This window comes from Manacus vitellinus, unplaced genomic scaffold (assembly GCF_001715985.3).
Source record: "Manacus vitellinus isolate BGI_N305 unplaced genomic scaffold, ASM171598v3 scaffold_8_pilon, whole genome shotgun sequence".
Taxonomy (NCBI): Eukaryota; Metazoa; Chordata; class Aves; order Passeriformes; family Pipridae; genus Manacus; species Manacus vitellinus.
The window spans coordinates 4622117-4648429 of NW_021940864.1; the positions used below are offsets into that span (position 1 = coordinate 4622117).

General features: G+C 38.9%; 1 protein-coding gene across 2 annotated transcripts in view; it reads left to right on the forward strand.

The window, feature by feature from the left end:
- Positions 1–584: 584 nt before the first annotated feature.
- TMEM63A (transmembrane protein 63A) overlaps positions 585–26313 on the forward strand; it is a 32144-nt gene continuing 6415 nt past the window's right edge. For both annotated transcript variants that reach the window (XM_018085297.2, XM_018085296.2), the window contains exons 1-19: positions 585–920; positions 1595–1791; positions 4003–4082; positions 5614–5677; positions 6846–6883; positions 8009–8151; positions 10600–10651; positions 11862–11970; positions 12353–12423; positions 13199–13279; positions 13933–14056; positions 14428–14561; positions 16761–16898; positions 18677–18830; positions 19602–19708; positions 21417–21503; positions 22118–22180; positions 23103–23265; positions 24391–24496. In XM_018085297.2, the coding sequence (XP_017940786.1) occupies positions 1606–1791; positions 4003–4082; positions 5614–5677; positions 6846–6883; positions 8009–8151; positions 10600–10651; positions 11862–11970; positions 12353–12423; positions 13199–13279; positions 13933–14056; positions 14428–14561; positions 16761–16898; positions 18677–18830; positions 19602–19708; positions 21417–21503; positions 22118–22180; positions 23103–23265; positions 24391–24496 (1900 nt within the window). In that variant the 5' untranslated portion in view covers positions 585–920; positions 1595–1605. The remainder of the gene's footprint in view (positions 921–1594; positions 1792–4002; positions 4083–5613; positions 5678–6845; positions 6884–8008; positions 8152–10599; positions 10652–11861; positions 11971–12352; positions 12424–13198; positions 13280–13932; positions 14057–14427; positions 14562–16760; positions 16899–18676; positions 18831–19601; positions 19709–21416; positions 21504–22117; positions 22181–23102; positions 23266–24390; positions 24497–26313) is intronic.

Genomic DNA, 26313 nt, shown 5'->3' on the forward strand with positions numbered 1-26313 from the left:
AGTGGCGAGCCCGGGGCTTTCCAGTGTGTGCCCGGGAAAACCGGCCCTGCCCGCCCCGGTTCCACGCCCTGCGGGAGCCGGGAACGCTGCCGGGGTCCCGGCCCAAAGCGGGAGCCGTTTTCCCGTGTCTGAACCCCCCTTGCTGCTGCACAGCCCCGGCCGTGGGAGGTCTTCCCCTGCCCTTTATCTTCCGGCAGCTGGCTTGCTTAAAAATAATGGCTTTCGAGAATTGGAAGCCGGGTCTGATAAACTCTGATAAGAGCCCGTGTGTTACTTACGAGCTCTGCCGTTGTGCTCATTTCCAAAGTCTCTTCGAAAATGTCTTCTCTTCCGCCAGCACTAAATTTCAGCGCTTAGAAAGCAACGGCACAACTTTCCTGTGGGATTTTTTTTTCCCCCTCTCTCTTGTTTTTTTTTTTCTGTGATAAAACACATCGGTTGGGACAAAATTTCTTCCCTAGCGTGTCGCACAGTCTAGCATTTAGTAAATGCTTTTTTGAGAGGAGTATTCCATGCTGTTTTCCTGCTGTTTGAAAGGAGAATTTGTAGTTATTTGTATTCTTGTTTTGTTTTGTTTTCAGTGTCCAGAATAGTGCTGTCGTCAAAGACATGTGCATTCCTCTTACAGAGGCATGGTATCCCAAAAGTAGTGTCCCGGGACCTGTGTGATGAGGACCTACGATATTTGCTTTTGAAGGATTCAGTTTTTTGGGGGAATGGTTTCCTTACGAATTTATCAGTCAGAAGTCTGTTCTACATGAGGCGCTACATGGGAATCATCAAGTTAATGAGATCCATGAAAAGAAATATTTGAAGTGAGAAGCCCCAAAATTAACAAGAAATTGCCCTCACTGTGCCAAAAAGCCTTTTGTATCAGTAGGCAAATCTTGTGTGTTCTTGTTACTACGTTATCTGAGCAGGTCGGTTGACTAAAGTGAGGTAGATGGCTGTTCTCTTAGAAATACTGTTTGTCCTTTCTTGTTTGTGATATGCTGTAATTACTGTGCTGTTCTTTCAGTCAAATTATTTTGAGAAAGGAAAATCACACAGGATTTCAAGAACAGAGAGGACCATATGTATTTGTGTAGTAGTTCTTTTCTATTTGTTAATAATCGCAAGATTTTGACATTTGAATACAAAGTTCACAGTCTGGTGCATTCACATGCTCATCAACTAGGCACAAAATCTTCAAACTGCTGTTGGTGTAATATCTAATGCCCTCTGTGTTTCCCAGAATCAGAATCCAGGCTGGAATAAGTAGTTTGATGTTATAGATTAAATAATAGAGAAGGTTTTTTGAGGGGGAAATCTTCTGTAGTCTTCTTCAGATGTCTGTAGAGGATGTGGTTTGTTAGATGTCTGAAATTCTTCACTGGGCACTGCTGGTAACTGAACCTGTCAGTTATTGCAAAATACCTTACATGTGAAGGGGAAAGATTGTCAAAGAAACCTTCTCTTCTGAAGTAGTTTCGTGCTTGGATCTTCCTGCACTTGTTATACTTGTAATATTAGTACATCTCACGAGTACCAATCAGGCTTTTCACAAGGTTGTTTCACCTTTTCATTTCTTTTCTTTTCTTTTTTTTTTTTTAAGGGAAAGACAAAATGAACCCTTTCTTTTTTCTGGGTTTTGGACATTCTCACCTGGTCCACTTCCGAAATAGAAGTGAATTTTTCAACTCAACAAATGAGACCTACTGCTACAGCACTGCCCAGGGCAGCACGGTGCTCCAAGGAGTAACTTTTGGCGGAATCCCGACGGTCCTGCTGCTTGATGTAACCTTCTTTTTTGTAAGCCCAGTTTGTGTTTCTTGTATTGAAAATACTTCTGGCCTTTTCAAAAGTTAAAATTTTCAGAATTCTCTTATTTATCAGGTTGGGATTTGTTTCTGAGAGTCTTCAGAATGAGAAATGAGCTATGGCCATCCTGGGAACATCAGAGCACTTTTCAAGTGTTGATAAATGTTTGCATACAGGTGGGATGACAGTGTTACTGTATGTTGGACGTGTAGATGTAGGGAGAGTGCAACATCTGTATATGGAGTCCTGGTGAGCTTTGTGGTGGTAGCTTAAATTTTTATGTTTTATCTTAACTGCAAGAACATTTGGGTTTAAGTACTGGGTACCTTTCCAGGAAGGGGACGCCATTGCTAACTTGATTGTTGTTCAAAAGGTAATAAAGTGTGGAAAATCTCTCATTTCACCAACTTTTTTAAAATTAGATTTCATGAAGCTGTTGAGGAACTAGTGTACTGATCAGCTCAATTCTGACAAAAGGCAGAATAGCATGAGTTGCTGTCTGGAGCTCCAGGACAGGCCTGAGACTGCAATAAAACTTACGGTTATTTCTGTAAGTTTGGCCTAGGTGGTCTTCAGCCCCCAGAAACAGGGATGCAGACCTGCTGCAAAGTGGCCTGATAAATGTGTTTATGGTAGTAAAATCAGACTAAAAGGATGACATAGTTCCTGAGTTCTAGAAAACTATTGTAAAGAAACTTAAAGTACCTGTGTAAGGTTGGAGCTGGTAGTTCTGTAGGAATGTAGAGAGTGTTCCTAAAAGTTACATAATGGGATTCTTTGCTATTGATTTAGTGTATGCAGCATGCTACCATAAATCCATTTTCTGAGGATGTACGTTATTTGCAGCTCTCTGTGCCTCATGGCACAGCATTTAATAACATTTAGTTGAAGTGTTTGGAGGGACTTTCTTTTTTTAAAGCTGTGACTGAATTTTAAGACACTGAGTCTCAGCTTTAGAGTTCCTTGCTTTTGAACTCTGCTCTCCAACAGCATAAGGTAGAGAGTTATAGGCAGTGTAGAAGGCTCCTCTCTTCTTCAAGTACCGAGTACTGCAATTTATTTAGCAACTCTTGTATTTCTATTTTCATGACACATTTAATGCAGATACCTTTAGTAACTGAAGTAGGCTGGTTTCCAGAGGAAGTGAGTTTTATATATTGCATTCTCTTCACATTTTTGTCTGGCAGTCCCTCCTCATAACTGTAGAATACTGTAGCCAAATATTCTACAGTTGTCACACAGTCTAGAGAACTTTCCTGCTTGCATCAAGTTTAATGGTCAGATGAAGGAGGAAGATACTTAGTCTTCCCTGTTGGTGGAAGGCTCTCATAAGAAGGTTGTATTCATTGTGAAATGTGGAAATTAGCTGTGTAATCTTGATATGTAGATAATCCTGACATGTGTCCTGGCTGCCCGGTTGGTATTTGATCCCAGTAAGTTACATCAGTAACACCACTTTCTAGCCAAACAGGTATGGAATGTAAGAAGAACTGGAAGGTGAAGGCATAGGCTACATATGCATAGAAAACAGGCCTTGTTACTTCAGCTTCGTTGCTTTGTGTAGAGCAACTTCTTTCTTTGAAAAAAAAAAAAAGAAAAAAAGAAATGTATCTATGAAATACATAATGATGGGGTTTTCTCCTTGTTTTCTTAGTCACTTTCAAAAAGCGAAAATACGGGAGGAGATTAAAAAATACATTGCAGAGATCAAATATAAGTTACTGGGGTTTGAGAGTTATAATAATATATTACTTTGGATAAAAATAATTCTTACACTTGCGAAAATATTTGAGCTCCTGTCAGCCTGTTTACATCAGTGTTTGAAAATCAAGTAAAATTGCAAGTCTCCCATCATAGTTCTGGTCATTAAGTGATGAATAATAGTAAAAGTGTGTGCATGAAAGTTTTTACTTCTTCTCAAGTGCTACTTGCTCCTTTTCCTGTCATAAACCTTCATGCACTTGCAGTTCAGAACTAGTTTTGCATGCAGTTCTCCTCCTTTTTAAATTAGAACAGGAAGGCAGATGTCCTGATCCTTTGATCCCAGATGGGTTGGTCTATAGCATGACTGGCATGTGATGTGTTGGCTGGCATGTGATAATTGATTTAGGAGCTAGGACAGCATTTTTTGACAGTTCTTATAATAATTATTATGAAATAGGAAAAATAAATATTCAAAAGCATTTCTTTTTTATTTTCTAGATTTTAATATTAGTGTTTTCCATTATAAGAAAGAGATTCTGGGACTACGGTCGTGTTGCTCTGGTGTCAGAAGTTGAAAGGTAAACATGCTATGCAATCAGACTGATTTGTTGAAACCTTTTGGGGAATGTGGAAGTAAGTACAGTAAATGGCTTAAAATAAGTGCATTTGTATCAATTAGATATGTTTGTAATCACATGCACATGTTTGTTAAAAATGTCCTCACACTGCTTTGTGTGAAACACATCCCACTCACAGAGTTAGTTTGTGGTTTCAGTCAGAAGTTGTGTGTCTGCCATTGTCATGAATTTCATTCTGCATTTGTGAGTTAAGGAAGTGGAGGCAAGAAAATAGGCTGCTTGTCTGCTAACGTGGTGCACATTGATGTTTGCAGTGTGTTTCTGTGATAGAAGGATGCTGTTTTGTTTATCTTGGCTCAAGACTTATATCTTTCCCAGAGCTCCCTGTGTAGCCTGCGCCATAAAATTTCTGAAGGATTCAAAAATAAAAATATAGCACTGCAGATTTCTGAAATTCTTCACTGATTTATAGTAATACTACAAATGAGCTTTTGACTATTATTTTTTTAAGTATTTTTTTTTTCTGCAGGGTGATTTGTTGTGATGTTTAAAAGCTAAACTATCTACGAAGTGGGTAAACTTTAACAGTGAGCCTCTTCCTGGTATTACTGGTGTAACCAAGTTGTGGTAAATTCACAGCTGAGCAACAGCAGAGAACTCAAAGCCTGTTTTTAGGTGTAATCCACGTACAGTTGTGAAATGTAGATGATGTAAAATAAGATGGGCAATAACTGAGAAGTCTTTAATCCAGATAGCTCAGGCAGCAAGCATGAGGGTGCTCTGGCATAGACTTCCACGTGGGCTGTGGAGGCCCTTGAGCAGTCAGACACCCAGGAGCCCATGTTATTGTCCCTGCTGGACTGTGACCTGAGCCAGCTGGTCAAAATTATAGATATACCTGTGAACGCACTCCATTTTAACATGTGTTGTCCTGTAATTATGGGCACATCACCATTGCAACATTTGATTGTTTCTTTTTAGCAACAAGCTGAAAACAGGTACTCTGCTGTTTTTGAGGCCTACAGAGTCTCTAAATGTTTGTGGCCTTGCTAGGGAACTCTTTGTGTGAGGAGGTGGCCTTGCAGGTGAGGGATTTAACTGGGAGGAGCAATTCTGACTAGTGGCTCTACGATGGAGCAAGAAAGGTGGAGGAAAAAGAGGCGATGTCTTGTAATGAGGAAAGTCTGAACAGGAAACCAGCTTACAAATTTGATCCATGCTAGGCTCCCAAACCTGTATGGCACTCTCTTACTTTACTGCAGTTTTAATATCCTCATAAAATGTTTTCTTTCCGGTTCGGTTATGTGCTCTCATGTCAGGAGCTCACGTGTCCTCCCTTTTTAACATAAGACATACACAAGTTTCTGTAATTATTAAGGCATATGCTACAAGCTGAAAACCACAGCTTTCATAAGTGAAAGAGTGGGTTTGTACTCCTTCCCTAGTTACTTCAGAGTTCTTAAAATGGAAATAATTCTGCAGAATCAACTGTTATTAAAGACACTTAAAAGCATCATTTAATGTGTTTTAGTGAATCCACATACAGCCGATTGTCAACATCTTCATCAATACCTGAAGATCTTGAACATGATAAGGTAAGTATTTTAGAGTTTTGATAATACTTTTTAATGGAATGTGCTCTAATTTGCCATTCCATGTAGCCCAGTGAGCCAGTCATTAAACTGGAAGACCATCTATATGTAAAAATTAATAAATTCACATTGCAAATAATACCTAGTTGCTCTTGATAGTACATTGTTTTCCTCACAAAGTTGAGAAAACTGGATGTGAGTGTGAGGCTGATAATAGTGCTCTGTACTCTTAATAATCAAACTGGTTTGGAGTGGAAGATAATTTTTTGACTAAACTTCTAATTGCTTCCTCCACGACCTTTCTGGTGTCTTTGAGCTGGTACATCTCTGTGATTTTGTGTTGCACCTTCGGAATGTACCACGCAAGAGTTGTCCAGTGGTGGTAGCCTGCATTTCAGCATTTTATACATTCATCAGCTTAATATCTAGCCTTGCAACTAATTATTTGTGTGAGCATCAAAAGCATACTAGTGTCTGATCAGGATTGCTCTGCTATTTGTGTAGTTTTCTTCATCTTTTTAAAACCCTAAAGCAACCTTAGCGGTTGAATAAAATGTCTCTATTTAGTTGAATAATGTTCAACTAAAAGAAGAGGCCTTTTGAGAGGGAAGGTTTTTTGAACCATACTGGAACAGTCAGTGAGATGTGCTCTCTGCTGTCCAGTTTCATAGGAGGATTTGTAAACCTAGATAAGAAGCCTTTCTGTTAATGTAATCACAGACTTGTTTCTAATTACTGTTTAACTGATTAACTTGTATTAGACTCATGGAGCTTATCCTTGAAATTGGAGAGTCTCTGGAAATGGTTTTGGAAAAATAATCACCTCTCCTGCTCCAAAACAAACCATTAAAAAAATTCTTTAGAAACCTCAATCTTAACTTATATTCACTGGGATTTGGGCAGACTTGTATAAATTTAAGAAGCCCAAGCAATAAGTGTGAAAGTAATTAAAAAAACCCTCTCTGAAGACAGACACATTAAATACCTTGTGAAAAATATGTAGAGTATTAAGTATTTTTCTGTATGTTTCTAAATGATGGTTTCAGAGCAACAAACTACCAGCTTTTTAGAGAAGAGATTGCTTTTATAGAAACTCTTCTCTTTATTATACAGATTAGAGACTCTATTTTTTTCTAAGTTAGCTCCTAAAAACTTCTTTCTTTATTTGTAGGGGTTTTGTTCTTGGATAACAGCTGCTTTTCGAATGCAGTAAGTATATGAAACAGAAATGGTCAACTGTGGTTTGCTTTGATCTTTTTTAATTAAAATAGTGGTTTTCATTAAAAAATGTTGGGGGTTTTTTTAGATAGATAGAATTTAATACAAGTGCTTATATAGGTGTGTCTGGTCAGGAGAGAAAAGAAAATGAAAACAAGGTCAACTTATGGGAATACTTTTCCAGGATATAGTTGTCCTGCTAGCAGCCCAGGGACTTCCCGATTTTGGGACAGTGTGTGAACCTAAGTGAATCTATGGGATTTATATGGATTCAGAGCTAATAATTATGCTCTAGACTTTTCCTCTTCGAAGAGTACCTTGTGGGTGTTCCCCTGTTTGAAGGCCCAAGGCTCCGGGCAGGAAGTGGGATTTCCCTGCAGGGGTTTCTATGGAGAACTGGTGGTTTATTTGGGGCTGGATTGACTAACTAGGAAAAGTCCATCCCACTGTTTCCCAGAAACCAGCTGTTAGAGATGTGATGTTCATTCCCTGTATCTCTTGGGTCTTAGTAGATCATGGTGTTTAAAAATCAATTTAGAGCTTGGGTATATTTAAATAAAAAAGAGGTGGGGATTCAGCCTGTCTTTCTCCATTTTTACTAGTTCAGGTCCTTCCTTTTCCTTCCTCTCCTATTTTAATGATTGATTCTGCTGAAAGTGGAGAGATGGTGAGAGTTAATTCCAAAGCCTATTATATCTTCTGTTAACTAAGTGTCATAAGGGTAAGGTAGTTTTGTTGTAATTTTCCTTGTGGGGAGCCTTTACGGCGATGAGTGAATACTGTCACAGCGTGATCTTAAATTTTGAGAGCTAGACTTGTGACTATCATAAAACAAGAGGTCACAGAAAATTACTTTGTCCTCTTTTAGTCTGATAAAAAAAGAATTCCATGTCCTTCCATCTTAAATTCCCTCGTGTTAATTTTTATATGGTGATACACAAGAAAAAGATGCTTCTGGAACCTGAAATTATGTATGCAAGGACACAGCCATGTTGGAAACCAGTAGGGACTGATGGGGATGTCATTGGGTAGACTGAGAATTTAGTGTATGTGTATATAAACCACCCCCAAAGAGACTAAGCAGACTGACCACGTGCTTTTCTGTCTGTGGTGCAGCGATGACGAGATTCACGAGAGGTGTGGTGAAGACGCCATTCACTACCTTGCCTTCCAACGCCACATCATCTGCTTGTTGATTACTGTCAGCATTTTGTCTGTGTGTGTGATATTACCTGTCAACCTGTCGGGTGATCTCCTTGGTAAGAATTTTTTTTATTTTTTTTTTTTTGTTATTCTGAGAAGAATTTTACGTTTTTATATCATTGTAAAAGCTTTTAGTTTTTCTTTTTTCTTTTTTTTTCGGTAAACTTTATAAGGTGGTGTTGTGTTTTCCCGCCTGTAGTGGGTTGACTGTGGCTGGATGCCAGGCACTCACTGAAGCTGCTCTGTCACTCCCCTCCACAAGTGGACAGGGGAGAGAGAACACAGTGAAAGGTTCCTGAGCTGAGATAAGGGCTGGGAGAGATCACTCGCTGGATACTGTCATGGGCAAAACAGACTCAACTTGGGGATATTAACTGAATTTATTAATAACAAAATCAGAGCAGGATAATGAGAAGTAAAATAAATCTTACAAACGCCTTCCCCCCACCCCTCCCTCCTTCCCGGGCTCTACCTCCTCCCCCACAGCGGCGCAGGGAGGTGGGGAGTGGGGATTATTGTCAGTTCATCACACGTTCTGCCACTGCTCAGGGGGAAGATTCCTTCCCCTGCTCCAGTGTGGGGCCCTTCCCATGGGAGACAATTCTCCATGAACTTTTCCAGCATGGGTCACTCTTCCACGGGGTGCAGTTCTTCTGGCACAGCCTGCTCCAGCATGGATGCTCCACAGGGTCACAGGTCCTGCCAGCAAACCTGATCAAGTGTGGGCTCCTCTCTCCACTGGTCTGCAGGTTCTTGCCAGGATCCTGCTCCAGTACTATTTTCCACGGGTTCACAGCCCTCTCTCAGGCGTGGGCTCCTCCATGGGCTGCAGGTGGATCTCTGCACCCCAATTAACCTCCACGGGCTGCAAGGGCACAGCTGCCTCACCATGGTGTTCACCATGCGCTGCAGAGGAGTCGCCTGGAGCACCTCCTCCCTCTCCCTCTCCACTGACCTTGGTGTCTGCAGAGTTGTTCCTCTCATGTATTCCCACTCCGCTCCTTTCTGGCCGCAGTTACATCTGCACAAGAACTTTTTTCTCCTTCTTAAATGTGTTATCACAGAGGTGTTACTGTCATTCCTGCTTGGCTTGGCCTTGGCCAGAGGTGGGTCCATCCTGGAGCCAGCTGGCATTGGCTCTGATGAACATGGGGGAAGCTTCTAGAAGCTTTGCACAGAAGTGACCCCCCCTCTACCAAAACCTGGCCAAGCAAACCTAACACATCCCCTCAGTCTGATGTGAAATTTGTATGAATACAGGGTGTTCTTTAAGCAGTTGCCAGAAACAAGATTGCAGAACACGTGCAGACATAGATGGCTAGACTCAAAAGGCTCAAGGCAGGATTAATTTTACCTATGCCCTCTTACCTGGTGTTTATCTAGGCACTCACTGTGTTTTTTATTGGTGATGATTGCCAGTGGAAACCATTGTCACAGCCGAGAAATCTCTTTCTAGTATCCAGTCTGAACCTCTTTTGCTGCATTTTAAAATCACTTCTTTGACCTGTCACTGGAGATAATAGATTATTCTTTTTTTCTTTGCAAAGTCCTTGTAGCTGCTTGAGGGTTATAAATTCTTCTGGGCTTTTTCCTCTTTTTTGTAAACCAGACCAATTAATTTGGTAATTAATGAGAAATGTTTTCCATTTGGCTGATCATAAAATCATTAGCCATGACTTGAATTTTTGTTTCAGTCTATCTGGACTGTCTCCTGTTGTTCCTTTCTGTTTTGTAAAGCAAGAGAGTACAGCTTCTGTTTTTCTCCATTAGCTTTTGTGATCCTAGGAAATACAGCTGAAAAAAAAAGTTTTAGTGTCTCTCCCTTTTTTCCTCCCCTTCCACTGTAAGCTGATTTTGTACATTTGCAGTTCTTTCAGTTGTGATGACTTAACTTGAAATGTGGTTTAACAATCTATGCTAGAGGATTGTTTACCTTTCCAGATACACTTACCTCTTTTTTCCTTTGTGAGCATTTACTCAATTTTCACTCACTTGCCTTATCATTTTTTTAAAATACTTGACAGTTTAGAGAAATAATGTCATACAAACTCTCTCATTTTTGACCTTAGCAAGGTTATCAGCACTATTCTGTCAACACTGAATTAATGCAGCTTAAAAGCCTGAGATAAGAAATCAGTTAAGATGGAAGAAAAATGTGAAGGAAATATGTTCAATCCCTAAACAATGTTGTTAATGGACATGAAAGGAGATTGAAGGGAGAAAGGGAACTGCTGCAAAGATGTACTGTTCAGATTTTTAAAACAATCTACTACTTCTCTTCATGGTTTGAACGTAGTATAATCCTGGGGCTTTTTTTCCTACTTTAAAATGCAATACAGAGTAGAGCAGCATTGATTATGATTCTGAATCTTTTTATCAATGAACTTGCTCAGCATTAGAAAGAAATATATTATCATCTTTAAAAACTGGAATAAAAGCTGACTTTCTGATAGTTTACTGTGAATGTTGCACCAGCAAATTATGCTAATTTTTTTTGTTCTTAGATAAGGATCCCTATAGTTTTGGAAGAACAACTATAGTGAACTTACAAACTGGGTAAGTCAGTCTTGCAGAGTACCTTTATACTTGTGTTAGTTTGCTACCACCATCTCTAAACACAAGAATTGACACTTGCAGGGTGGCTCCTGGGGTCAGAGTGACTTATTCACAACTTATTCACACTTGATTGACTGAAACAGGGATATGTTCTGCTTCAGGCTGTGCACTTACAGTGCTGATAAGAAATCTTGAGACTTGGCTTCTACTCACTCAGCTCTTACTTCTTACACCACATGTTTCTTTTGGCTAATGACTGCACATCTAGTGATATTATTTTCAGAAATTTCCACATTAAAAGAAACCATGTTTCATGGTTTCATAAAGAAATGTATGAAATGTAAAGAAATGTTTCATAAGGAAAGTAAAGCTGACCACTTTACTAGAATGTGTAACTTGGATAATATAAATTCCCTTACCTTAGATTTCTGTGTGTGCATATCTCTCTAATCTGAGATTGCAATTAAAATTGTTTCTGTGTGTTTTAAAAACAGTCTGTAAAATAGTTGTAATACAAAGCTGTATAAGTCTTCTGGTTTATTACTTGATCAATCCACATCCATCCATGATACAATGTCCAATAGAGTTTCTGCCAATGCACTTTGTTTTTATAACCATGTTATGAAACTTAGTAACTAGTAGGGATTTTTTCGCTTGCTTGGTGCTTGGTTTTCTTAATGTGCGAAATAGGTTCCTGTATTTTGGGTTAATTATAATTATTAATGCTCTTCACAAAACTGAAGAACTGTTCACAGACCAGAACGTCTCTAAGCTTTGAAGAAGGAGCTATTAAGGATAAGAATTTATGTTGAGGCTGTTTTCAGCTGTGTTCAAGGAGAGTTCAATTATGCACTCAGCACAGTAAATAATAAGGCAAATTAAAACCATTTTGGCAAATAGCATCATGTGTGCTATTGGCCATCTGGCTGGGAAGGTGCCAGCCAAACACTTCCTAAATATGTCCATGTCATAGAATAACTATTTTCTTTGTAGGTTAACTACCCACAGAATAGTATGATAAGTAAGTAACTCTCCCTCTTGGCTGTCCAAGGCATCTGTATAGGCATGACTGACTACCAGTAACTACTTTTTTTTTTCTGTTTTGTGTTCAGTGAAAGGTTCTGATCTGATTAGCATTTTGACAGCTACTTATATCAGTTGGACAGTTGGTTCTTCCTGTTTTTCATATTCATAACATTTTGTCTGACAGCAATAATCTTCTTTGGCTGCACACCGTTTTTGCTGTTGTTTACCTGATTCTGACTGTTGTCTTCATGAGACACCACATGAAGTATGTCACATATAAAGAAGAAAACATAGTAAGTTTCTGTACTGGGCTGAAGGAAAACATAGAGCATATTTGCCAGTGTATAATGCTAAAAAAGCAAATTGCTAAGAGGCTCCTGTGTGCTAGACTGTGACATAAATGTGAAGGAATTCACTGAAAGCACTGCTACAGTGAGTCAATTGTGAAAATGGAAGGAGAGGAGGGGGTTGGGGAAGGATTTGTGAAATTTTGCTGTAACCTATTATCAGTGTAGAGGGTGCTGTCTTAAATACATGCAGCTCCCACCAAAACCAAAATTTCCTACGTTTTTCTCCCCTCTACCACACAGCTGCTTGTGCTGTGTCACTGCCTTCCTTATATTCTTGTTTTCTTTATGTGATTTCTCAACATTTGACTTGCATTTTCTCTCACAGGTTAAGCGCACGCTGTTTATAACTGGTATTCCCAAAAGTGCCAATGAAGAGATAATACAAAACCATTTCACGTAAGTTCCATACCTGAGTAATTAGAATCATAGAATGGTTTGAGTTGGAAGGGACCTTAAAGGTCATCTAGTTCCAACCCTCCCTGCCATGTACAGGGACACCTTCCCCTGGACCAGGTTGCTCAGAGCCCCATCCAATGTGGCCTTGAACACTTCCAAGGATGGGGCTGGAAGTCCACAGCTTCTCTGAGCAACCTGTTCCAGTGCCTCCAGTGCCTCACAGTAAAGGATTTCCTCCTCATATCTGATCTAAACCTATTTTCTTTCAGTTTAAAACCCTATTGCTTGTCCTATTAGTACATGCCCTGATAAAAAGCCTCTCTTCATCTTTTATAAAAAACAGGAGATTTAAAATTGTCCTGGTAGTTTTACCTGACCAAGCAGATATGTTTTTTGAATTTTGCACTGTTTAAAATTCATGTTATAGTATATCTGTGTTCTAAAAGCATATCTTATTCCTTAGCCAGTGCTGAGAAAAGACTATATTTCAGTGAGGTTAGTTAGCTGATCTTAAAATCAGAAGATAAGACAGTGGCTGTACTGTATCCACACTTTCCATTCACGCTCCCACATGACCTTTACTTGGAATAATGCTGTGCATCTCATGTTAAAGTAACTTTCAGCAATGTCTCTCTGGAAGTCTCTGCTCTGTGATACATCATGCAGAAATCAAATGACTGATTGAGATGTCAGTTAGGTATCAGTGGTGCTCTTTGAAACAGTTTCTTTGTTGTACTTTTTGTTCTTACTGTTCCCATGTGCTGCTTCCTTTCAGGGATGCCTACCCAAGCTGCACTGTGCTGGAGGTCCAGCTGTGTTATGACGTAGCCAAGCTTATTTATCTATTCAAAAAAAGGTACTTGTTTTTGTAATCTACATGACTTTAGCATAGTTTTACAAATGTTTTGCTAGTCCTTAATCAACACATACCAGCAGTACTAACCGTGCACATACTAAGGATGAATTCTGCTCCTAAAGTTCTGGTCTGGACTTCAGTTAGATTCTGTTGTGGTTTACAGTGAGTTGTGGGGCTCAGCCCATCTCTTGTGGGTGTGATATGTTGTGTGTTGCATAAGGTAAGTTTTGACTGGCTAATTATTTCTGTGTGTCTGTATATAGTTAGTTACTTATTGTCAGGCAGTACAAAGTGAAAAACTGAATTATTAAATTAATAACTCTGTTAACCTTGCTTCTTTGGCCAGATTGATGATCTCACGAGAGACAAGTGTTATTTTCTGGGCTATCAAGAATAGCATTGTGTTTTGTTTTTTTTAAATCTGGAACCTCACTATAAGTGTAGGTTGTATAAAGCTATTACTGACTTGAAAATAAATTATACTCATATATATAAGTAACTAAAATTAAAGTGAATGTAAATAACTTTGATGACTGATTCGTTCGCTGTCAATCCTTACAATAACTTTTTTTCTCGGGGACTATGTTCTTCCTAAGCTTGATGTTTATACTTTTTTTGTTGCAAATTGTTATAGATTTATTTTTTCTGTCCAGAAACCAGGCAGAAAAAAGCCTGACTTACTATGAACACCTGCATCAGAAGTATGGCAAGCGGGTCCAAATCAACCCTAAGCCATGTGGTCAGTTCTGCTGTTGTGAAATGAGAGGATGTGAAAGGGTAAGAGGTTGTGTTCTGTTTTACTTATGGCCAGGTAGATTGTTAGAAGGGTGGAGAATAGTTTTTGTGTGACATCTCACTGAGCTTCAGAAAATTCCTTATTTGTTCGTTCCTAATAGCTCATCTGTCATGTTCTTACACTGGGGGGAAAAGGAATTCCCCAAAACTTTTGAAATGTAATCTAAGTGAAAAAAATTGAAGTACAGGAAAATCTTACATTTGTTTGTCTTCGCCTTGCGACATCATTTGTAATTTGTGGAAGTAGTCTGAGGAAGAGAGACTATGGTTTGTGTAAGCTGTATGAAGATATTAATTAATGAGGATATTAGCCATCTGGTGCTTGGATGTAACAGTCATCAATTTTCTGACAGGAGGATGCTGTAGATTATTATACCAAAGTTAGAAATGAACTGATGGAAGAATATTCGAAAGAGGAACAAGCTGTTCATAATAACCCACTGGGAATGGCTTTTGTAACATTTCAAGAGAAATCCATGGCAACCTAGTAAGTTTTGTCTTCTGTTTTGTTTGTTCTCTTTTAACTGTAATAGTACAACTGATCTCTTGTTTGTGTCCCTTGTTTGCTTATATTGGCTCTTCTTCCTTTCTTCTCTTTCACCATTCTATGGATTTGGCCTGCTTTGCTTTCTGGTAAGTTTTCCCTTAAGTGTGCATTTTAGCCTCTGTGCTTTGAGTGAAGAAATTATCTAAGAGACTAAAAGGCTTGGGACATTTATTGGGATGAGGAACCTTTCTCTTCTGTGTGGGATCCTGTCCATCAGTGTAGGTTAATAGTAGGCCAGACTAATTGGCTCTTGAATACAAGTTACCGATTCCTCTATTTTCTACTGTGCAAATGTTACAATGACCAAACTATCAGTGAGTGCAAATTACACTGCTAGTTAGTCATCTTAACAGTGTAGGGTCAGTGACTGACCTGGCCATAGGTGATAGATACACATTCTGTATCTCTATTACCTGTTTTTACAGATATATGTGTAGACCTAATGCCAGAAGTTGTTCAGTATTTTTTTATTCAGTTATTTGTAGAGGTAAATGCATGTAACCTCTCATTTTCTGTTCACACTGGGAGCATCTTTCACTGTCACAGAGTGGGTAAAAGGAAGCAGAATAATATTTGTATTACAGTGTAACACATCATGCTTTTTTTATTCTCAGATTGAAATTGTCTCCGTTCTTTTGACCTTCAAGTCATGTTAGAGAGCCAGTCTTTCAGCTTCTTTTCAAGGAAGTCCAGGGTGTAGAATTTCTTGCAAGAATTTGATAGGTTGGAGAAAGTTTTGCTTGCTACTCTTTAATTGAGTAGTGATGGTGTGATGAAATCTGCCTGCTCTCCTAATTTTGTAAGGAAATAACATTTTGAGATGTGAAACTGAAAGAAGAAATAAGCACTGAAGTTCCTTGTCTAGCTGCTCATATGTTGTGTACAATTTTGGTGGGATAGTCTCTGCTTGGGCATGTGTTCTGAGTTGCACTGCTGGCATCTCTTGAGTCGAATTATCAAGACCTGAAAAGATTTTAATTTGTTTAGCTTGGAATTGATGTGGTGGACTCCATTTCCTGTCAAATTAGATTAGATTATATGTGAAGCTGAGGCTCCCATCAAATTAGAAAGTTACTTGTTGCCCTTAGTACTCTCTCCTCCACAGAATCCTGAAATAGGATGGGAAAACAGGAAGCCAGAACTGAGGTTCATTGGTGGTTGTAGAAGCTTGTTTTATGATGGCTAAAGCTTGCTCTGTATGTATTTTTTTAAAATCAACTGTCAAAGGATAATTAACTTTCTTAACTACTTGCTGCTGCAAGATGCTGGCAATTTGACATCACTACTTGAATTCTGGTAAGGTAAAGATCTGGGGCTTGGGGGTTGTGTTTGTTTGTTTGTTTGGTGTTCATGTATGTGGTTCTCTGTCTTCTTTATGTTAAGAGCACAACTGAGAAACAAGCATGTTCATAGATTTTACCGTCTACCCATTTAAATATAAAATATACTGTTTCCATGCTAGTGTAATAAAATAGTCTCTGAATGTATCCCTAGCCCTTCTAGTGCTGTCCTTTGAGAAATCTTTGAAAGCACTTATTCTGGGCATGTTTAAATTTTCTTTAAATACACTGAGTGTCAGTCAGCTCATAATATTAGAAGATAGAATTAAGTACTGTGATTATTTTTGGAGTGGGTGAAAGAGGCTGATATTTTGAATTGTGGGAATAGCAGCGTGCTAAAAATTTTTCTGAGAATTGGCTGGATTTGATACTATTGTAAAGGATTAGTCTGCACTCTCATTTAATTAGTCTACTTTGATTTGAAAACAGTTGTAATTATGTAAAGATCTGTTTAGGGAACTGTCTGTCTTTTTTTTCCAGTGCTCTCAGACTTTGATTTATTTTTTTACTTTTTTTTTTTTTAATACAATTACTCACATTGGTAGAAGCAGTGAACAGTTTAAACCAAGGCTGCTTTTTCTTTCCAGCAAAACAGATCTCATAGACCTGTAGTAGCAACTGTTTATATAGTTGTCATTAATGCAAAATGTATTTATTACATTGCTTTTTAAGTACTATCTTGATCACAGGTTATTAAAATTAAAAAAACCCTTCTTCATTATTCCCAGTCTTTCTCATTACATATTCAGCATTTTCAGGTATAAAAATTTGGAAAACATCCTCCTCTTCTTCCTTACAGCATCCTCAAAGACTTCAATGCCTGCAAATGTCAGAGTATTAAGTGTAAAGGAGAGCCCCAGCCATCATCCTACAGCAAGGACCTATGTGTGTCAAACTGGGAGGTTAGATATGCTCCTTATCCTGAGAATATTTGTTGGTAAGAATCCTGTCTTACATCTGTTTATTGATGATAATGTAGGTTTAGAATGGGCATAGGAGAAACAGGGACGAGTGCATTTTTCTTTAATCCTAAACCAGGGCTTTATGTGGTGTTTGAATGTGGCTGATCTGCCTCTTTATTTTCATTACTGGTGTTTTTACTGACCTCAGGGAGGCCTCTCTGAGGCTGACTAGAGTTTTGCCACCCCAGATTTTAAAAAAACCCTAAACTTGTTAGAGTCTGTCTCTCAGAGTTTCCATTTTTGGAGGCTAATGCATATTTACTGTTGAGATCTGAGGAAAGCAACTTGATGTTACTGCGAAGTGTCCTCCAAGTTTTTGGAGCTGACATGTGATAAGTATAACTTGATCTACTCTGTGAACTTTGGTCTATCTTTTGACATCATCTTTATTAATCCAGTACGTTTCCCAGATAAGTGCTTTTTGAATTAAACTGTTCCTGTTTTGCCTTCTGTCATGTTTATAGGCTAAAAAAGATCTAAACATTTTCCAGTTGCTTTGCAAATAACTTCAGGTGGGGGTCAATATAATCCTTTCTTCGTGTAACAGTGAACTTGTGACATTTCCATTGCCCAACCCAAAACCGCAAGTGAGACACAGATAGGCACAAGTTGCTGTGTTTCACCTGCGTGTAATTTCTTTTTTAAAGCACACTTTTTTCTCAAGTATTTTAACAGAAAATGACTCTTAAGGTAATTATGCCATCAATTTCTAATAATTGAGAGGTTTTCTCTAGGACTACAATTCTGCAGTTGGGAATAAAGTACAGAATCTTTAACCAAGAAATAAACAACTATGATTCTTAGCTGTGTCTTTTGCAGCAGTCTTATTTTGAGATATGAATTAAAAATCTCTTGCAAGCTGCTTTCCAGGTAGGGTCGGTTTAATGTACCTTTTTCATGAAAGGGTTCTTCTGTGTGTATGTGCTTCATTTCCTCTTCCTTTCTTCAAGCACTGGACACAGGAATTGTTCTGTGAGACTCAGTGGACTGAAGCCCCTGCAAAACTTTTTTCTAAACATCTCTAAGAGGGGAAGATGGTGGGGTTTTGGTATTTTAGGTTGGGTTGTTTTCCTCTTTTCCTTCTCTCCCCTCCCCCTTGAAGAAGAGGAATCACAGGGATTTTCCAAGTTCACAAAAAGACTTGTCATAATTAGGAAGTTACTAAGCCTCTGTATCCCTGTTTTGTCTGTTCTAAATACTTGGCTTTGGCTGGAGTTCAAATCATTCCAGTCCTTTTGGGAACCATTTCAGATAATATGTAAGAACTTTACATGTTTAAAATCTGCAGTTGCTGTTTTAATATAGCAGGAAGAGATGCCATGTTTGTAGATTATTTTTTTTTCAAATCACAGTTTCTTGGTAGATTCTGCCGCTGGTAGCTGTTCTTCTTGCAGAAGTTCTCTGTACCTTCTATCTCTGTCTCTTCTTTTTCTTTGTTTAGTACTTCTGCATTAGTGAACAGGAGAAGTGTTTCATCCCAAACCTTAATTACGTTACACGTTTATGTTTTTGTAAAGGAAGACTGAGTACGTCCTTCTGCAAGCACAATTTATGTTATCATTCAAGAGAGGCTGCAGTTTTCTTTATTTCTGATAGCAGCTGGAACTTGTGTAGTGCTTTGTTATATAACTTTGAAAGCTCAGTTTACAAAAAGCAGTGCCACCTGCTCCTTGACAGATAGGATATATCTTTTTTAGCAGCAAATGCTTACTGCTTGTTTTAATGTCCTCTTTATTTTTACTTTTTTCTCCAGGAAAAATCTTTCAGTGCATGGACTGAAATGGTGGTTTAGATGGGTGTGCATTAATTTGCTTCTTTTTATTGTGCTGTTTTTTCTCACTACTCCTTCTATAATCATCTCAACCATGGACAAGTTCAATGTCACTAAACCTATTCACTACCTTAATGTGAGTACCACCATACATTTGGATATAGCTGTGTATCAAACCAAAATATTGGGAAACTGTGATAGACATAGTTTCATTTTCTTACTATACACCTTTAAGTCAAATTCAGTTGAAATTCCCAGGATTGTTTTATGTAGCTGCTTATTGAAAAACATACAGCCAGAACTGGATCTTTAGCCCTCTTTTATTCCTGGATAGTAGTCTGAAGTAATTTCACCTGAAACTCTATGTTATTAAAATATTTATTTGTTTGTGGTAAAAATTTGCATTCCATGTTTACATAATTCTAAATGTTGTAATCATAAAGCTTTGCAAAAAATGGAATTTTGAGTCCAACTTGAATTTTGATTTTTATGATACGATGGGAGGAGTTCAGTTTTTAAACTCTGAGGTAAAAATGTTGTTTTTATTTTGCTTATTGGGTTCAAATTAACATAGCATATATATATATATATATCTCAGATCCTAGTTTGACTGCAGCTGAAGTCTCCTGCAAATTGTTCTTTTTAAATACTTCTCCAAGATAGCGTAAATGACATAAAGACTGCCTGTGAGACTGCACTCTCATGGAATTTAATTCCCAATCCTACTTTGTTTTTTTGTCTTGCACAGCAGTGCTAATCACTCATGGCTCAGTTTAAGACCACCTGAGTATAATTTCCCTAGTTTATCCTGCTATAATTTACAAAAAGCAAAATATTGCAGCCTCTGTTCCACCACAACTGCATTAAAATGCTTTTAATACTTACTCTTTCTTTTTTCCCCTACTAGAATCCCATCGTCAGCCAGTTTTTCCCAACGCTTTTGCTCTGGTCCTTCTCAGCTTTGCTACCAACAATTGTCTATTACTCAACTTTGCTGGAGTCCCACTGGACAAAGTAAGCAAGCTTTTCTTCTGTTTTTGCCTTACCAGCTGAATAACTGGAAGAAATGAAGAGTGTTTATCTTTCATGGAGCTCTTAAATCCACAGACCTCTCATAGCAGGGAATGTCATGTTCTTGTCTTTCTAGTGTTACAACCACACTTTGGGGTTTAAGTGATTTTTAACCCATACAGCAAGTGTAATCTAACCACATGACTTGCTTATGCTTCCCCTTGCTTCCCATCCCACTTCTCTTTCTGTTTTATCAGAAAAAAATGTGTGATCAGGCTCAGGATGTGTAGCTTCAACGGGAGCATGGGGAGTGCCTCTGATCCCATAACTAGCTTGCTCTCTGGGTAGATAGGCCATGTGGGTTTGGATACCCTGCAGACTGAGTACATCACAGAACCATAGAATCCCACTTGACAGAAAGTGCTCCAGCTCTTAGCATGCTACTTATAAAAGGGGCATCCATCTTTTTGTTGTGTGGCATGACAAAAATGATCTGGATGTAACTCTTGGTGCACAACTCAATTGCTGTTGGGTATTGTTAGTGGTGATCTGAGAAGATCTATGGGACCAGTGCCCAGCAGATGTGTTGATATAAGATTTTCAAATACAACCAGAGCACTCTGGAGACATTAAGCCCGCTGATGTGCTGCTAACTTGGAATACTCAGCACAGCTTGGTTTGGAATACCAGATTTGATGCCCAGTTTACCTGCAGTCAGATAAAGCATGGTACTGCACACTGAATCCCTGCTTCACTCAAACTTCACTCAGTCTTTATCCACAAAGCTTGTAGCCATTTCTTTGGTTTGTTTTTATATTCTAATGTCAATTATTTTTCACTTTTGAACTTTTTGTACCATTCCTTTCTAAGACATAGTGTCCAGAATCTGCTGTTTATTCATCACAGTTGTATGCTCTTCATCAAATTGGGGGGTTTTTTGGGGGGGTAGTTACACTGCACACATGAACTTTGAGCCCTTCTCAATCAGTTAAAATAGTTTTTCAAAGTCACTAGTGACTTTATTAAAATTTGTCATCTGTGATCACAGATTTGATTTCCAGCATTGGTATAATTACTCTGACACGTCTCGCAGTGCCCAGGGGTTACATGATCCTATAACAAAACCTCTGTGGCTTTAAAGCCCTATCAGATTCCACCTTCAGCAGTCTGAATTGTTTATAGTGATGGCTCCACTTTTCTGGCAACAGTGTCACCAGATCGATGTTCCTGCTACTGTAGTAGGGGTATAGCATGAGCAGTGTCATGTTGTTCTTGAGGACTTGCTGCTTGGCAAGGACAGTTAAGTAGGTTGTGTAAGTGTCTGGTTTCTTGGCAGTGGTGCCCTTCTACGAACTGCCTAATCCCTCTTGGCATGACACTTGAAGAGCTGTTTGTTTACAAGCTGCTGCAGGATTGAGTTTCTGTGGACAAGAGACCAGCTGTGGCTGTCACACATCCCTGTGCTTGTGGTACGGACCTGTAGTGATGCTAATCCAGAGTCCAGTATAATGTTCAAGAAGATACTAAAAGTCTGCTTGGTCCAAATTGGTGAATATCTCAAAAGATGTTTCTTTTGTGAGCATGTTGTAGCAATGTGATATGGTAAGGGGAGCTGGAAGTCTGACAGGTGCTGACATTCTCTGGGCAAGATCCTTCATATGTGGAAGTGTTTCATGTGAGTTTCTTACTCAATGACTTTTTATGTTGGTAGATCTGCAGAGAACAGAATAATGATGCATAAAGTCTACATATTTTTGATCTTCATGGTATTGATCCTGCCCTCCCTTGGTCTGACCAGGTAAAGAGTCGTAGTTAAACAAAGTAATGGTTGAATATTTTTATTATGAGGCATCTTACTTGTGTTTTCTAGTTGAGGTATAGTTGATGTACCCCCACTCCCCTCCAGTTGCATGTGGTTATATTGTCATTATGCATTAGATTTCAATGTTCATTTTGCATCAGAGCACCTAAAGTTCCCAAAGCCTGACTTTGTACAAAGAAATTTAAGACTTGTAAGCTCAATGAATAATTGAAAGTTGCCCATACTCATCATCACAGCTGAGAACCCAGTTTCCTGACTGTGTCTTTGAGTTAGAGTTGTCCTTTTCTTTCCACCTCTACAGCATTTGACTGTTTCCCTTCCTAACTGGGTGACATGTATTTGTCCTATCTGTATAATAATTGCTAAAAAAGAATTATTAAAACTTTAGTATGAAGTAGATATTTCTGTTCTGTTTGATTCTGTATCTTTTTTCTTATCTCTAGGAATCAGTAACTGTGATAAAGCTAAAGTAGTGATTTGATTAAATTCTTTCTATGCACTGTCTTGATTTTAACTACTTAAAAAGAGAAGCAATTTTACACAGTGTTAATCTGTTGGAGACTGAATTACAATAATCATCTTTCTTTCAGCCTTGATTTTTTTTTCCGCTGGCTGTTTGACAGAGAATCATCTGATTCTGCAGTTAGGCTGGAGTAAGTATTAGCAATTCTTCACTAAAGAAATACTTAGAACTTTTAATTTTTTTGCTGTTGACTAGCCTTGGTTAGTGTTTGTTCAGATTTGCTCAAGGTTGCTACTCTGTGGGATGATGCTGAGCTTCTGAATAAGGGGAAGAGAATGCAAGTGGTTTTGCTATGCAAAAATCCATACTTTTTTCCTGCTACCTAATGTATGCAAACTTTCAATAAAGAGATAGTTATTTTCCCAAAACTTTACAAATTTAGTAGATGACAAGAAAGGATGGGATGGTATGATGCAAGTGAGAGGGGACCAGAAATTGTAGTGAGGATTGTTGCATATCGTGGACAGGGGATCTTCCCAAGGATTACAATGAGACCGAATAGCTGCAACAGTTCTCTTTCTGAAGTCCAATGACTCTTGATTTTAACAAACATGTATGTTTTTACACCAGCATTGAGAATTTGCAGATACTGGTTATTTTAAGCTCTCGTGACTGTGGCTGGAGGGAAAGAATAGAATGAGATTAATAGGCCATAGGTTTCCAAGTGCTGTTGCAAAATCAGTAACAGGAAGACGATTAGGAGAGACTGAGTTAGGAGAGACAATTATTCTATTGCAGTCTTATCTCATCTTGTATTAGGTTGCTGTTGCAGACATCAAATGATGCTCTTGTCTGTTATCAGCCACCCATCAGACTGCTGTGTGTCTTTTTGTGAACAATTTATTCCTCACCTGAACTACAACTCAGCCAGGCCCTTACATACTACACTCACTGTATTTGTAGCTGTGCAGTAATCTTTCCCAATCTTTCTGATAATCTCAAGATTATCAGAAGTCTTCTAGCCACTTTCTGTAGTGTCTAGTGCTCAGGGCTCCATTGCACACGTTATATTTGTCTGCTTTCCAGTCAGTGTCTGATGTCTTTCCTTGCAGATGTGTCTTTCTACCTGACCAGGGAGCATTCTTTGTGAACTATGTCATTGCCTCTGCTTTCGTTGGCAATGGGATGGAGCTGCTGCGCCTGCCCGGCCTCATCCTTTACACCATACGCATGATAATGGCCAAGTCCACAGCAGAAAGGAAAAATATTAAACAGGTATGAGAGCCCCTCCTTAGCCAGAGAAAATTGAATGCTTGATCCCTATCAGAAACAGTGGGAGCTCCCATCCTTCATAACATTAATTCTCATCTCCTGACAGTTGGTTGTTGTGGGGTTTTTTTGGCCTTTGTTTCGCTTATCCATGGCAGGTTCATATTCCCTTCATTTGCAGCACAGATAATGGGGAGGTATTTATTCAAGTCAGAGATGATCAAAAATCAAAGCCCAAGATCTGAATTTCAGATATTATTCTCTTCTTAGCCCTAAGTCAGAGTTTATGATTTGGATTTTATAGGATGATTCTGATTTTATCTTATAGTCTAAACTTCAGGGAGTTTTTTATTTCAAATGTGTCTGTAGTTAGTTTCTTCTTCAGCCCACAGGTGTGTACAACCTTTATCTGAACATACACCTAGCAAACTAAATACTTATTGCCTATATTCCATTTTAAGTGGTGGACTTTCACTTCCAGGTGATGTGTCATCTTGCAGCTTGAAATTCCAGGTGTTACAATGGAAACTTAAATCTGTATACAGCTGCCCCTGTTCTTCTTCCTTTTCTTATTTCCTTGGTTTTTTTCTTTTTTTTTTTTTAATGGATTGGTGGGTTCCATTTCCAAAAGATTCCTTTAAACATTCACTTCTGTTCTGTATTACCCCTTACTCTGGTTGAAATGGCTTACACTGATTTCCTCATCCCAAGAGGAAAAAGTGGGAATACTACCACACTAAAGCTTTGATATCTTGAGCTTTCCCTACTGCAAAAGCCAACACAAGAAACAATACAGTTTTAGTGGAATCTGCCATGAGATGAAAGTTCTGAGTTTGGCACTATTATTTTCTGCCTTATGGTTTTAAGGAGTTGCTTCTTGTAGATGCAAACAGATTACCTGAGGAATTACTTTAAGGCATTTGAAGAAGCAGCATCTTTTCTGTATGTGCAGATACTTAAAATGCATAATACTTCATCTTATTATGTAATTTATGCCTCTTAGGGAAATAACTGATCTCTCACAGAGAGAGAATAAGAGAAGGTGAATTGTTGTGTTAGTGAATCTATTCTTAACTCCTGACACATTGATGGATGACTTGAGAGTTTTGGGTGTTTTGTTTTTGTTCCTAGCAACAAGCTTTTGAATATGAATTTGGAGCAATGTATGCCTGGATGCTGTGTGTGTTCACTGTCATCATGGCCTATAGCATCACGTGTCCCATCATTGTCCCATTTGGTAAGTTTTCTGATGAGCTGTGGGCACTGTGGGAGTTTTGCAAGGCCCAGCTCTGCATTCTTATTCCAGTTCAAATACTGATAATGCTTAGGTCTTGGATGCAAGTTTCCTTCCTTTCTTGTGGAAAAAGAGTGCAGAAGATGGTGAATTACATAGCTCTTTAGAAGTTGAGTGTATTTAATGTCTATTAGATGCTTATTTTATTTCTCAAATTTGAATGTATTGGCTCTGGTGGTGTTCAGGAGTTTAGGTAGGTTTGGGGATGAGGGGATTATTTTTAGGTCTGGGTTCTTGAGGTCTGGGAGAAGCAAGCTGCAGAGGATACCCAGCCTGGAAGTCCACTCAGAACAGCCAAACTTGACTCAAGACATTCTGATCCCCAAATCCTTTAGGCTTTTGTCCTAAAGTTTGTCTGATGTATGTACATCACAGCTGGACCAACACACAAAAATAAGTGTGTTGGTCCAGCACCAACAGACTAGAAAGCTACTGTACTTTACACTACTGCAGCTCTTCTGTGTTGCAAACCATTTATCTAAAATTCCACATTCTGAATGAGAAAGGGGCTGTGGTCATCACTGTGCTATGGACAGCTCTATGATCCGTGGTACTGACCACAGGGATGTGATCTAACAACTTGCTGGCTGCTTTGCTGGGACATGGTCTAGGTGAACCCCATAGCTGCCCTTTGACCAAAAAGGAAATGCTGGACACTCTGGTAGATTTCCTGGTTTAGAAAACCAGTTAACTCAGGGTTCAGGGCACATGGGTGGGACACAGCTGCCCTGTGGTGTAGATGGTGCTACAGTCCTGTAGGACCTTGAGAAGGTCTCCAGATCTGAGTCACAGACCTTTTTCTAGTTATTCAGTTGGTTTATCTCTGTCCCATGAGTTAAACAACATTTGTGCCTCAAGTTGCCTATATATCTTTGATTACCTCTGTCTTCCTGTATCAGCCATTAAATGCTGTATGGGCATGCAAGAAACTTGGCCATCTGTCTAGAACTCGTGTACAATTGTCCATCTTCAGTGACTGTGACATGAGCTATGTCTTATTTTCCTTCGTCTTTCATTCACAGAGATTATAGACTGTCGTAAGAATTACGTATAAAGAATCGTTTCAACAGCTACAGATATTTCCACTTGAGATCTGTTTATCAGACATAAGTAGTACTAAATAATTTTATATAGTTGGTATTTTTGTTTTCTAATTCAAATCTTCACAGAGCTAGATACAAGATAATTATCTAAATTAGATATTGTTCAGAACTGGTTTAATCAACAACCTTATTATGGGGAGAATGTGGCCAATTTTTATGTAACAAATGTAATTGATATTTACTTACATTTCATTTTGCATGCAGTTGTAAATATCTGAATGTACTACTGCATACCAGAGCTGTTGCAATTCATAGCTGCCACAGCAGTTGCTGGCTATTTTTTGGGATAAGGAATAACTGACTTGAAAGTGCTGAAGGCTGAGTGGCTAGTTAAGCCACTGACAGACCTTTCTTCCTTACCACTACAGGGGTAGAGGAGTTAGCAAGTCTTCCCTACTGGCTTGGCCTCATGGGCCAGCATTAGGAAGGAGCTCTGGGTTCTCCCTGGGAGCACAAGAGGCGCCACAGAGAAGTGTGTGGGGAGGGGAGGGATGGAGATGCAACAACCTGAGGAGCATGTGCTGTCATGCAGCTGTACCCCATTCATATTTGGGCTGTATCCCACCACTGGTATCTAGATTTTCAGTCACTTCTTTAATGTAGATCTCCTCACAGAATGGCTGCTTTTTGTACAGTTTCCAACAGCCTTTCCTTGGC